The sequence below is a fragment of the Clavelina lepadiformis genome, chromosome 3, assembly GCF_947623445.1.
Source record: "Clavelina lepadiformis chromosome 3, kaClaLepa1.1, whole genome shotgun sequence".
NCBI classification, from domain to species: Eukaryota; Metazoa; Chordata; class Ascidiacea; order Aplousobranchia; family Clavelinidae; genus Clavelina; species Clavelina lepadiformis.
This window is the reverse complement of record NC_135242.1, coordinates 24,943,920-24,956,808: the sequence shown is the minus strand read 5'-3', so window position 1 is coordinate 24,956,808 and position 12,889 is coordinate 24,943,920. Positions and strand designations below refer to the sequence as shown.

The 12,889-nt window shown below is 37.1% G+C and overlaps 4 protein-coding genes across 7 annotated transcripts in view; 2 read left to right on the top strand and 2 right to left on the bottom strand.

The window, feature by feature from the left end:
- Positions 1 to 435: 435 nt before the first annotated feature.
- LOC143449892 (toll-like receptor 9) lies at positions 436 to 2,406 on the top strand. Its single transcript, XM_076950221.1, has one exon. It carries the CDS (start codon positions 436 to 438, stop codon positions 2,404 to 2,406), a length of 1,971 nt encoding a protein of 656 aa, XP_076806336.1.
- A 522-nt stretch (positions 2,407 to 2,928) lies between these two features.
- On the top strand, positions 2,929 to 3,961 carry LOC143450409 (uncharacterized). 2 transcript variants are annotated; one of them, XM_076950936.1, is made up of 3 exons: positions 2,929 to 3,055; positions 3,156 to 3,387; positions 3,602 to 3,961. In XM_076950936.1, the coding sequence occupies exons 1-2, from the start codon at positions 2,961 to 2,963 to the stop codon at positions 3,382 to 3,384; spliced, it is 324 nt and encodes a 107-aa protein (XP_076807051.1). In that variant the 5' UTR covers positions 2,929 to 2,960; the 3' UTR covers positions 3,385 to 3,387; positions 3,602 to 3,961. The 2 variants fall into 2 exon arrangements, with proteins under 2 accessions (XP_076807051.1, XP_076807050.1); XM_076950935.1 differs by having other exon boundaries at positions 3,156 to 3,391.
- A 1,607-nt stretch (positions 3,962 to 5,568) lies between these two features.
- LOC143449047 (exportin-7-like) overlaps positions 5,569 to 12,889 on the bottom strand; it is a 38,181-nt gene continuing 30,860 nt past the window's right edge. The window contains exons 10-18 of one of the 3 annotated variants that reach the window (XM_076949085.1): positions 8,798 to 8,908; positions 8,625 to 8,706; positions 8,300 to 8,408; positions 7,803 to 8,017; positions 7,477 to 7,615; positions 6,691 to 6,893; positions 6,506 to 6,604; positions 6,055 to 6,191; positions 5,569 to 5,965 (exon numbers count right to left, since the gene is read on the bottom strand). In XM_076949085.1, the coding sequence (XP_076805200.1) occupies positions 5,842 to 5,965; positions 6,055 to 6,191; positions 6,506 to 6,604; positions 6,691 to 6,893; positions 7,477 to 7,615; positions 7,803 to 8,017; positions 8,300 to 8,408; positions 8,625 to 8,706; positions 8,798 to 8,908 (1,219 nt within the window). In that variant the 3' untranslated portion in view covers positions 5,569 to 5,841. The remainder of the gene's footprint in view (positions 5,966 to 6,054; positions 6,192 to 6,505; positions 6,605 to 6,690; positions 6,894 to 7,476; positions 7,616 to 7,802; positions 8,018 to 8,299; positions 8,409 to 8,624; positions 8,707 to 8,797; positions 8,909 to 12,889) is intronic. The other 2 variants (XM_076949084.1, XM_076949083.1) reach the window with 2 other exon arrangements.
- Positions 9,406 to 12,578, bottom strand: LOC143449064 (calcium-binding protein 39-like). Its single transcript, XM_076949112.1, has 7 exons — positions 12,359 to 12,578; positions 11,784 to 11,948; positions 11,545 to 11,663; positions 11,213 to 11,381; positions 11,006 to 11,131; positions 9,984 to 10,127; positions 9,406 to 9,659 (listed from the first exon to the last, which is right to left on the bottom strand). The coding sequence occupies exons 1-7, from the start codon at positions 12,467 to 12,469 to the stop codon at positions 9,618 to 9,620; spliced, it is 876 nt and encodes a 291-aa protein (XP_076805227.1). The 5' UTR covers positions 12,470 to 12,578; the 3' UTR covers positions 9,406 to 9,617.

The window sequence follows — 12,889 nt, the reverse complement described above, 5'->3', positions numbered from 1 at the left end:
AACATAAAGATCATTAAGAAAAGTTTAATCGTTTTATTTATTTTGAAAATTTGTAACAGATTCGCCGGTAAATTGCTTTCATAGAACATGGGCTGGTTGCTCATATTGTTGCTGAAGTTTCTCCTATTTTCTTGCGGATCTTCTAGAAATCCTTTGAATCCTTGCGATAGGGCGATTATTACAAACATTATTGAAATGGAGATTTTTGCGTGGTCACCGGTAGCTTGGGCCTTTGAACAAGACATATTTAAAGAAAGCAAAACTTTGTTTAACCGAAGCTATGTTTACATTAACTGCTCGTGTCGAGGACTAACAGAAGTTCCCCAAAATTTGCCAACAAACGTGGAAGCATTAAATCTGAACTCCAATGAGATAAGACGAGTAAAGGTGACGGATTTTGTTTCTTATCCCAATATAAGTTTGTTGTTTTTGGAAATGAATTGCTTGGACATCGTCAGACCTGATGTTGTCAGACCTTTGCCACCATGCAATGGCGATCTTTACATTGAGCCTGGTGCGTTGAAACGACTTGTTCATTTGAAACATTTATATTTAGTTGACAACAAACTTCGTGAATTTCCACGCCACTTACCAACTTCTCTGAAAGTATTGGATATAAGTTTGACCGGGCTTCCTGACGTCACTGCACAACTTCGAGAGTTACCCAACTTAAATGTTCTAGTTAGCATGGGCAATTGCTATTTTGTAAAAGATGTCGACAGTTGTCCAAAAAATTTCACAATAACACAACCGCTCTCTTCCGGTCCACAGTATCTTGATTTGGCCGCTAACAACTGGAAGTTGATCCCACGATACTTACTCGGAATCAAACTAAAAGTTCTTTCGTTGGCACTGAACCCCATACTTCGTTTAAGAAAAAATGACTTCATGAACGCAACAAGTTTAGAAATGTTAAATTTGTACAGTATGTCACTTATCAAATCGCCTCAATCACTTATTATTGAGGATAGTGTGTTTGATCCATTGACACATCTTAAGTTTCTCAATTTATCGTTCAACCTTGTTCAATTTTTAACAGACGGAATATTTAAAAACAACAAAAATCTTGAAATCTTGGATCTTTCTTTTAATTGTTTAAAACGGACGATAATCGAACCAACATACTTGGTCAATCTACATAAACTACAATATGTTGATTTGTCTAGTAACAATGTGACGGTATGCGGAACAGTGGAACCAATGAAATCACTGCGTTTGGGTCAAGCTTTTGCTTCTTTGTCTTCTCTTGAAACAATAACATTTGGGAATGAAAGAAAGTATTATCACGCAGATGTGATTTCCATGCAATTTCACGAAATCGACAATCAATCATTTGCTAATTTATCAAACTCAACTCATCTATCTACAATCGATATCTCCTATTGCAATGTTCATCACATTTCCTCCGATGCATGGTCTGGATTACGTCATCTTAAATCCATCCGAGCTTCAAATAACGTTTTAAGCTTTAGTGAAAACGCTTTAAGGAAAAACGATTTTCAAACTTTACAAACAAAAATTCTAGAAAAACACTTCAGTTTTCCAGAAAAAAATTTTGAACAGCATAACAAACGAACTTTTAAGATACCGGATTTGAAATGCGAAAACAACGGTTTACTTGACTATTCTAACAACCAAATTACAACCATATCTGAACAAAAAGCACTTCTGTTATCAACGACAACTATTCTTGACTTATCACAAAATCAAATAAGAGCGATAAGATCAGATGATTTGAAACACGTGATAAATTTGTGCAGCATCGATCTGTCCCATAATCCTATTAACAGAATTGATCCTTTCACTTTCAGTAGCTTATCCAGTCTTCGTCGGATTGATTTTGTTGAGGAACACGCCAACATAGCTATTGATTTTACTTTTCTGTTGCATTTGAATCCTTCTGCTCAAATTAAGTTGAAATGTTGGATGCCAGATTGTCTAGTTGCTCTAGTTTTGGAAACGATGAGTGAATTGGACGAAAACTCATCACTGTTGGAACTTGATATAGCGCAAAATGATTTGAGTTGTAAACCTATAAATACAGGAAAAGGTTTGTTGAAGTTTATGCCCGAACTCAAATCCCTTGTACTTAGAAATTGCAAGATTGATTCGTTTATTTTGCATTATTTGTTACAAGGTTTAAATCATCTTGAAATCTTGGACTTGAGCCATAACAACTTGGCCACATTTCCATCGACATCTTTAAAAATCTTGAACCAGTTGCATTCCTTAAATTTAGATTTCAATAATATCATTGAACTAAACGGAAACTTGACCATTTGCCCCAACTTGAAACATTTTACTATCGCTCATAACAAAATCAGGTTTATTCAACCAGGATTCTTTTTGCATTTGAAACTTGAAACCCTTGATCTCAGTCACAACTTCATAAACCAACTGGACTAAATTCACTTCAGTATTTGGACATAAGATGGAACGAACTCGATTGTTTTTGTCATGAGTGGCAGAAATTTTATCGTTGGTATAATTCTGATGCAAGTGACAACACCGAACTTCCTGGCTTTTATCCAGAATGCACTTCGATCATTGACCAATATTATGGCGGGTGTGTGGCGTGCCCTTCCCCGCTGAATTTGCGTGGTCGCCCGGTGTCTCGATATGGATTCAACACATCGTGTGATTTGCAGACACATCTCAAGTACACAATCGCATTCACAATATTCTTTGTATTATTCATGTTATGCGGCAGTGTTGGTTATAGCAAATGGTTCAAGAGATTTATATTTCGAAAAGTCAATGAATATTTCAGAGTTCAAGCATTAAAACCAAGCGATGTTTCTTCAAGATATTCTACAATGGAAGGCAAGAAAGCTTTTGTATTCTTCGACCACAGCAATGATGAACTGGGTGATTGGGTGGATGATAAACTGATACCTGGAATGATTAACGGGAACCCTTCCATTGAACTTCTCTTAGCAGGTCGCGATGTCGATGCTGGCATGTCTCCAAATGAAAATCTTCTCCGTCTTATCACGAAAAGTCGGAAAACAATCGTCATATTTTCTGGCAACTTTTGCGACACTCCGACTTGCAAGTAAATATGTAACTTAGTTATAAAGTTTTGGATAGAGATGTATGAAGTACCAATAATATCAATGCAAATGTTTTAATTACGTTTACAATTTATTATTCAGATTCGTGTTGCCGGCGCTTCAGGAACTTCAACATTCTGCTGGAAGAGATCAACTGATATTAGTGGAGTGGCATGGTGAAGAAGCAGCTCGCGTTCCAGAATTAATCCAACGAACTTTCAACCGAAAATTCTACAACTTCCTGAGATTCGATCAAACAAATGATGACGAGGTGATGTTCTTCGAAACACTGCGAACTGCTTTCGCGAGCAGCAGCACACTGGACGATTAAATGGTTGGTGAGGAACTGTAGATGGTAGAAAGTTAAATCAATTTAAATTTATACAGACATCAAATTTCGAACAAGCTTTGATAATTTTCAAAGCTCACACGATCCAACAAAACTATGAATTTGTTCATTGACGAAGCAAAGTTTTGTCGTGTCATAAACATCATGTTACATTTCGAATATTTTTCTATCCTGACGATTTTGTTGTGTTGTTAAACAGGTCGATATTGACACTTTGTTATTGACCAATCGATGAGCAGAACTCAATCAACATAATGTTTCCATCATGTTTTTTTCTTAATCAAACTTTCGTTTCTTTCATAATTTGAAGTAAAAAGTATAATTTGAAGCATCAAGTTAAAAGCGTTGTAAAGTTTATTATTTTCTTATGTTTTACATTCTTGTGCAAATGGAACACGTGCATAGTTACTTTGATTCAGCTCGCGAGGAAGTTGCATATTCGTAAACAGAGAGCTATTTTAATCGCGGTTGACCCAGTGTTGCTTGTGATGACGTGATCTTATGCAAATGACTTTAAACAATCAACGTTGTTGACCTGTCTTGAATATTGGGTCTGGGATAATTTGTGCTAATGTCACGCAGAACCTATGTCCAGCCATATGACGTATTTGCGTCGTATGCAGCGGCCAGCATTGTCGATTAACGCACGCAATTATTTTGCAGATTTTTGTCAAAAATGTATCAGTAATTGTCGCAAACACGGTTTTATCAAACCTTGTTTTAAACTTTCATTGCAAGCCACTTTACGTAACATTCACAGAAAAAGGTTTTATTTTGCGGTTTTTGCTGATGTTATGCGGTTGTCGTTTACACATATGAAGTCGAATATAAGACGCTCTCTAGTAGGAGGTGTGTTTGCATGAAGCTGTCCATGTTGTCTGTTCAATAAACATGAACTCTAATGAACCGCAGTTGTGATCCAGAGAAAGTTTGATGTTTATCCTGCGCAACCCTTTAATAGACATCTAATATTTAACATAGAAAATTTTGGAAAGTAGCTTTTTCAAGCAGTGTTTTTACCGAAAACTTATTCTTTTATTAAACTAAAGAATTATTGATGAAGAATGAAACACTTTGATTTATTCTATTCTCTGCACTGAGTGTGTTTTATTTGCAATGAAAAATCACTAAAAGCGAAACATTTTGAACCAATATACACAATGAAGTAATTTCTGGTTCTTTGCAGTGCACTTTATTCGCATGACGCTTTCGCATAGAAATATGATCAAGTCAATCATTGTTGTAACCTCATCAACATAAACCAAATTTATTCATATCAAGAGACAATATCATCGTAAATATAGCACTTTTTTACATGTTGGTAACACACCAGCGATAAGCATATTCAAATAACAAGGAAGTAAGTAAGTTGCTGCTGTTCTGTATGCGCTTGCACTGGTGCGCGATCAATAAGTTTTGTAACGCTGCAAAAAATTAAAAAATTAAATAAACCAACACCGAATAATTTTAAAGTGATTTGAAGTGAACATATGCGCTATGAGTTGACTTTGCCCAGTTTTTCCTTCCAGTATTAATGTCTTCCAGACTAATTCCACCACGTTGTATAATGTTTAACCACGATGTTTCGTTCCCTTCCGCAGCACAGCACTGGACGATTAAATCTGTCATGGCAGTAGCTGGCATGACGTTTCAAAATCATTTACTAAAGTTATGAAGTGAACATTTGTGGCCATAAACGGTAAATATAAAACGAGATAATTAAAGTAAGCACATTCTTTAGTTGTGAAATAAACGTTTTCGTATAATTTGCTGCATTGGCCTTTTTCGACATTTTGACATAATAATTTTTTTAAATTTTTTTTTCATATGATTATGAGCAAAATATACCAAAACCAGACGAATATACTTTTAGATGTGATAGTTTTAAGTAATTTGTACTGCACTTGGAGATGGATGATTGTGTTTACATGAAACTAAACCTCTTTTCAAGCAGTTCCAAAGTAAACAAATTTCCACTCTGTGGCAAGACCAAGAAAATCCATCCTCAACGTCGCTGAATTTCAAGCCCCAGCACTGACATGATCATCAGACGAAGTGAAACAAGCAGCCTAAGCTACTGCACGGACCATGGCAAGTTGTATAAAGCAACAAACAAAGCATTAATTATGTCATTGTATTTGAAAAGAACGCGTTTTCACGGTCGTTTATTGTCCGGCACATTATTTAACTCGCTGTAGAACAAGCACCATTCAGCACAGATTATTGCAAAGAAATCAGCGGAAAACTGACGAATCAAACGATTTTTAGCCGCGAAAATGATTGCTCAATAATGACAGGGAATTGCGGTGAGAAGTCACTTGTGATATTTCACTCAAATTTTAACCGAATGAAAGCGTTGTTAATATGCGCGATAAACGACGACAAAACAGTGGAAAGTCACAGTTTACTGCATAGCGAATTACGTCACAGAAGCGCTTGTCACGTCATCATATTTGAACTGTTCGCGGTTAAATCGAGTCCAGCTCCAGTGTTTTGACCTGAACTTGCTGCTTTGATCATATCGTTCACCTCTCGTCGAAACATGGAAAGATTTTGCGTAAATCTGAAAAACCAGGTTAAACCGACAATTATTCTACCAGCAAATGCAACCACATGCTCATGTCAAGCTTAAAGAAGCAACGCAAATTGCACCTGTCACGTGTCTTGGAATGAAGATTCTTATCGACGCAAAACATCAATTGGTTAAAACAATTCGACATCGACTCGAGATTCAGCCGCCCGTGTTCGACCCCGGGCTCGCAGAGTGTCTTCTGCAGCGTTGGCATGTGCTGTGGAAAGGAAGTTATCCTCGTAAGTTTAAGGTGGAAATTTTACCAGAGGCAAACATGCCAAGTACGCTCCTGGTTAACCACGTAGTTAAATGTAGTCTAGCATTTAAAAATTGTTTTGTGCCAAAACTGCAGGAAATGCATCGAGGTAGCTACGGCTTAGTAGTTCTTCCACTAACAACAACATAACTCAACAATTTGCTACGAATTAGATTTTTTTGTCCCATTTTAGGAAAACTTTCATGGACTTGGCCGAGAGTTGCAATCTCAACAAGTGGTTTGTGGGCACCAGAGCGCCACCACGCGTCCAGTACCTCTTCGTTGAGCAGGATAAGACCCAACAAAGGCCTGGACATGCTCCACTGGTTCCGGCAATCTTCAAACATAATTGTGTGAAGCACGGTCGACAACGCCTGAAAAATAAGACAGTTATTATCTTAGCAACTACAATAACGTTCTGGAACCGACAAATATTCTGTTAAAGTTGAAGCCACGTCACTGTTTGTAATATGTCCGGCCTGTCAATCATCATTTGAAGAAAGTGTTGCTCGCGTTGGCGGTCCACTTCATTATGTCGCCGCTTGAGGGATACGGCAGACGTGATGTCGCCGTTAGAGAGCGCTGGAGCCCGGCTGCCGATGCGAAAGAGATAAGTGACCAAGTGGTCCAAGGTATTGCAACAGCAAGTGCTTATCACAGTGTCTGAAAACAAGCATCATATTTTATAAGCCCGACCTTAATCAACTGCTGAAGTATGGATCTATCTGCCGTGTGGGTGAGTGCTATCGTATAGTGATGTAGTGAATGGAGTGATTGTTACGTCATTGTAAAGGAAGTGTTACTTAACAAAAAATGTACTTGGCAAGTTTTCAAATGGCCGCCTACAGTAGTGACAGTGAAAAATGCATATTTTAGAAAAACCGTTTTCTGGCATTTACTTAATTATTTTGGATATCTCAGTCGGATTGCCCAAAAATACGTCACATCCCGATAGCCATAATAACTAAAAAAAAATTTTATCAAGAAATTCGAACCAGTCGTAATTGAAAACTAAGGAAAAACAAATAATGGAAGGTGAAGTTGATCACGAAGCTAAATGACCAGCTGAACCCAAAAGAAATAGCTAGATGTGAAAAATATGGCAAGATCAAGACCAACAGCAAAATCTTTCAAACAATGTTTTCATGATCTCTTTCAAACATGTTTCATGTTTTGTTTTCATATTTTCGCTGGCTTATAAATAAACAAACAAACACATCAACACATAAGTAACCAGGCAGCCTACCCAGGCCAGTAAGTCCATCAGTGAGAGTCTTCAATAAGTGATATACGACAGATGGAGGCAGCCCACTAACGAAGTTCATGTGATCCTGCATTGCAACCTCAAGCAGGGAGTAGTACGACGAACTCAACTTAGGGTAGTCCTGGTAAAAAAGGGTAAAAATATTTCAATGCATTGTAAACTTTCACGAGTTCAATCCTGTTTGTTTGATCATGTACATTACAGCTCAGGGAATCTGCAAAAAGTTTAACTCAAACTTAACCCCAACCCATAAATACAGACACACCCAGGTCATTAAACCTTATAGAAAACAGTTGTTGTTTGCTTACTAGAAAATGTGAGCTGTCAGTTGACATTGCGAGCTTCACAAACACATTGAGAGCATCTTCCAACGTCGGGTCGTTGTAGAGTTGAAACACACCAAAGTTGACCAAGCCGGCACAAAGCGCGTTCTTGAGCAAGCGAAAACAAAGTGACATCCCTTTCAAACGGTGTGAAAATACTTGATCTTTTGGTGGCTCCCCCATTGCGAGAATACGATTACCTGCCGGATGTAAGTTGGTCGCATTAACACTGAATTCTGTAACTTACCTGTGAAATTTTCTTTGAAATTAGCAAACAAATTTATCCTCAAGTCCACATGCTTGACACACAAATTTGCAAGCTTACTCGGCAATAGAAACGCATCAATTCAAACTCCCACCCTTCTGAGTTTTTAACAATTTGAAACCTGACCCTAATTCTTAGAATTGTCGCAATACCAAAACTTACACACCTGAAATCAAATCATTTTAAACTTCCCAAATGGTGATCACACTCGACCTACCATATCCACAGACAAGCTTGCTGGCTTCCTTGAACAACAATATTCCATTCGGGGAGGCGACGTCAAAGTCCAAACGTTGTCCTCGCTTCAAAACCAGCTCAGCAAAAAGCTGTTTAAAGATGAAGATGTCAAGCACATTGGCATTAATTTATTGATGGAGATTGGACATGCAGTTGGGGATAACAAAAACAATTAAAGACAGACAATGGGATACAAAACTGGAAAGCTATTGGTTGCACTTGACAATAACAAAAACATTTTTGCTTTAAAATTTGCACGAAACAAAGACCACTTGAGGGCGATAAGCAGAGGATTTTCTACCGACCTTCAAAACTCGGGTTGTCACATCCGGGTCATGTGACCACAGTTCAATCGATTTTTGAATAATGTCGGTGAAAGTCGGATATCTACAAATAAAAAATTTAACCAAATAAACCAGTAAATATAAGTCCATCCCATTAACTTATCACATAGACATCTCATACCGCTGTCACTCACATGATATCAAATAGCATCATGTACGAGCTTTTCGTGTTGAAAGCGTAAGCGAGCCCCCGACAGTCCCTTGTTACCCCAAGAAGTGTGCGGACAGCGTGAGACGACATTGTCCTGGAATTAACAAATGTTTGTTGTTTAGAATAATCTGCACAAAAATGTGTTATTATGATGTTGGAATTTTTATCCTAGCAAAGGAGAAACTCTTCACAACACTTCAGCAATGATTTCTCGCAGCTACAGCTTAAGTCGTCGCTTATCTGTAGAATTTTCAATTTGACAAATTATTTTATATGGTGTCGCACCAATTTGGAGAAGTATATATTATATATATATACCAGGACCTCTAGACAAGAGACATTATATCAATGCCTGGGATCACTACAACGGCAATTTTAAATATAACGGTACCACCTCGTTGTCCACCACACCACCAAGTGGACAGCAATGATAATGACGGGACCTGAACCTTTCTGGCGGAACATTATCCCAATAAACTAAAGTGCCAATTATATCAAATTTAAAAGTCCGCAACAACTTACTGTAAAAGAGAAGTCTGTATAATTTTGTGCAGCTAAAAGCACAAGTACCAGGGGCCATTGTCAAAAACAATTCTTATTACGCCATTTTGTCACATTTTATTTCATATGCATCATAATACATATAATTATATACATTTGGGATTGTTTTCAGTTGGATAGTACAAATGGGGTAATGTTCTTTACAGAAAGTGCTATTCAGGAAAGCGTTGTAGACATTATGATGACTCACGCATTACTTAACGCGTTTTGTAACAACTGCTGCAATGAGTGAAAGGTCGTTGTCATGGGAACCATGAATCGAGTGAGTTTCTCTTCATCTTCACCTTGAAAATGAAAATGTTTGAATGAAACTTGATGCAAATATGAAAAGGAAATTGTAAAATTAGAAAAAACAACACAAATTCTACCACACAAGTGCAAGTTAGATAAGTTACCATTTTAAACCATTCTTTTTTCCGTATATAAACATGTTTTGAATTAAATTTGGAGCAAGTTTTAAAGGCAGCAATTAAACTTGACATTTTAAAAGAATTGGTCACTCATATCGGCATAACCAATGGTCATTGACCTTAGGCGGTGAACCCAATGACATGACCGCTGCATTAAGCATGGTGGCACGCTTCAGGTAAGCATGGGATCAGTCTTACCTTGAAAACGTGGAAAGCTTCAAACTGGATGTTGCGGCTCTGATCACGAAGATTGTTCATCATGATCTTGAGGTTCTCCGGCTTGCTGATGTAACGCGTCATAATCGTGTAATTGTGACGATCTAGGAGTAGCTCACCCAGTAACTGGGGATAAATTATAATGAAATAAACATGTTGAGTTATTTTTTTATGACACAACAATGCAATATTGTTGCAGAAAAGCCAATAGAAATGTCTTTCAACTTCCATACTTTGTGTTTATGATGTCATAATAACTAGGCATTGCATTATCACATGGAAAGTAATTGCTCTTGCAACGCAAAGCAAGCTACGGACATAAAATATGATTTTGCAAGAAATCATATGATGTGTTGGCTCATATGGCTTTGTATGTGTAAAGCGTTAAGCATGCAACAATGCAATGTCTAACATGATCTATGAGGTCATTTTACTCAAAAATCTGTGTGCTCTACTGTAACAATAATCCGAGACGGCTTGGATGAAATCGGGATAAAATAAATACTACAATCAACCGAAAATCTTCTCGTACAAGTCAAGCACATTCATTCACAAATATTTCAACATGATTGCTGTGTGTGTTCAAACTTACTGACTTGAAAGCACTTTTCAAAGCTAAAGAACAAATTTACACGACCGTAGCTTAGAAATTGTCACACCCCATGCAGAGCATAGCTTGTAACTAATACACACAGTAGAAACTTGACTAAATGTTAATTGATTAATACCACTATTTTTCTTGTCACACTATTTTCAGTTTACATGTATGAGGCAATATTAAAAGGAAAGAACTTTTTAAGCCAAAAGCTCATTTACACATCGTATAGGTGAATAAAAGACCAACAAAATTTCAGAATACACAACCTATACGTATACATACACTTGTACAGGTCAACACTGTATAGCATTGATAGAAATATATGTTAGAGTTTCTGAAGTGTTTTAGGCTAACACATAGACATCGATTTTTAAGATAAAATGGCAGATACTTTGAAGCAACGAACCTTAAGTGATTGACGACGTGTCACGTAATTTTCCGACTCAAGCAAGCGGGTATAAGATGGGAACACTCTGTCGTAGTTTTTAATCAAAAATTCAGAGCAGGAAACTTTATGCCGGGTCAACAGGTCCTGTGCAAAAATTAATCCAATGTTACAACAACCTCGACAAATTTAACTTTGAGCAAACGACTCCAGCACAAGCAAACTAACCTTAAAGGTGGCAAAGGCATCTGATGCAATATCAAAAGTGGACATCTCAACGTATTCGAAGAACTTAAAAAAGTTCTCAGACTCAAAAACAATTTTTGCGAGGGATTCATATCGGATGCACTCCCTCAGCATGATGCCGCAGTTTAAGGCAATATCCGGGTCATTGTATCTGGAGAGGAAAAGTGGGAACTGTTATGAATGATTCTGTTTAGTTTTATGCTGAAAAACTTATCAAGAAAACAATGACCGTTAAGTGAGATTTAGTGAGAAAATAAAATCCTTTTCTTCGACTTTAAATGAACGATACTAACTTGCATTAACATGCAACCTACCCTTCAACTAAGATGTCCAATATGTTCTTCTTCTTACACAAGAATTCGACGGTGGGTTGCCTGCTGCCAATCTGTCGTCTCGCTAACGTGTTGAATATTTGTGTGAAATCTTTTTTACCCTGATAATGTTAAGATCATTAAAATAGTTGGAACGATGATTCAACTGCACAGGTTTTAAAACTTTGATGAACTTGGAAAATTCACAAGTACATATACAGCATGCACACTTAGTTCACAACCTCAAAGTCAATCCGAGACAAGTTGGTCAAAATTATGTTGATGGTTTCGCTCTTGTATAGTTCTTGGGAGAGTTGAGCCACGAGCTCGGATTGCGGCTCGTGTTGATCGGTGCCGCACATGATCGACTTCATCGAAGCCAGGTTCTTCATCAGGTCTTCGAAAGCCTGAAAGCAAAAATTATCAATCACTAATTGCTATTTTCGTCTAGATTTAAAGTAGTTACACAACTGAAATAGAATGATTGTTAGTCAGGGGACAAAGTGACAATGAACACTAAATAGGTCACAGAACGTATCAAAGGACGCTGTTCTGCATTTAACTGGGATTGGTCAAAACTAAAAAAATTTCCCTGTGTAATTTGTTCTTCCAATTAAATACAAATTAGCAAAATCTGCACATGATCTTGCGCATGGCATTAGGCAAGGCACTGAAACGCTTGTAGAGTGATAAAGAAAGAAAACCATTGAAAATGTGTAAAACCACATATCTGAAGTGTTTTCAAGAACAATGAGCCTTAACATTAAACAGAATCATAATGAAAGCGCTTGCAAATGAACCAAAATGTTGTCGTTACCTTGTCCATTTTTTTCCCACTCGTTTGTTGTTCGAACAAAACATGAAGAACCGATTTGAGACTTTTGACAATGTCAGCAGGACTCTTGTGAGCCTTTTTAAAGATTGACATTTTGGACAATCCCAAAAGCAGTCTAGCAGAGAAATTCAGAACAGGGACAGATAATGTCCTGTAATGCTGCGTTTGAAGATTGTTTGATAAACCTAAGAAACAATTTTAAAATTTAAAGCTGCATGTCACAGGTTAAAAAATTTATATAAGTTTCATGTAACACTGACGCAAATATATGACAAAAGTCGATTTAAAATTTGATTGAACATGTTTGCATATCTAAAGTAGGCCAACAGAATATAGGAAATTACTCTTTTTTTAACCATGACCAGGCTGAAAGATAATTAATAATTTCAACTAAACCAACTAATAAGGGTTTTCAAACAACAAATAAGGCCGTTAAGCACATTCACTCATAAGCACACAGTCTGTCGTGTTGTTATTGATTGTAAGATTTTTAATGTCAAGAAATTCTAGCGC

Bases quoted from the DNA above. Each gene is read 5' to 3' on its own strand.
- LOC143449892 (XM_076950221.1), top strand. From the start codon at position 436: ATGAATTGCTTGGACATCGTCAGACCTGATGTTGTCAGACCTTTGCCA.
- LOC143450409 (XM_076950936.1), top strand. From the start codon at position 2,961: ATGTCTCCAAATGAAAATCTTCTCCGTCTTATCACGAAAAGTCGGAAA. The intron at 3,056-3,155 runs GTAAATATGTAA...TTTATTATTCAG, and splicing joins TGCGACACTCCGACTTGCAA to ATTCGTGTTGCCGGCGCTTC.
- LOC143449064 (XM_076949112.1), bottom strand. From the start codon at position 12,469: ATGTCAATCTTTAAAAAGGCTCACAAGAGTCCTGCTGACATTGTCAAA. The intron at 11,382-11,544 runs GTAGGTTGCATG...TTTCCTCTCCAG, and splicing joins TTGGACATCTTAGTTGAAGG to ATACAATGACCCGGATATTG. The intron at 11,132-11,212 runs GTTAGTTTGCTT...ATTTTTGCACAG, and splicing joins ATGCCTTTGCCACCTTTAAG to GACCTGTTGACCCGGCATAA.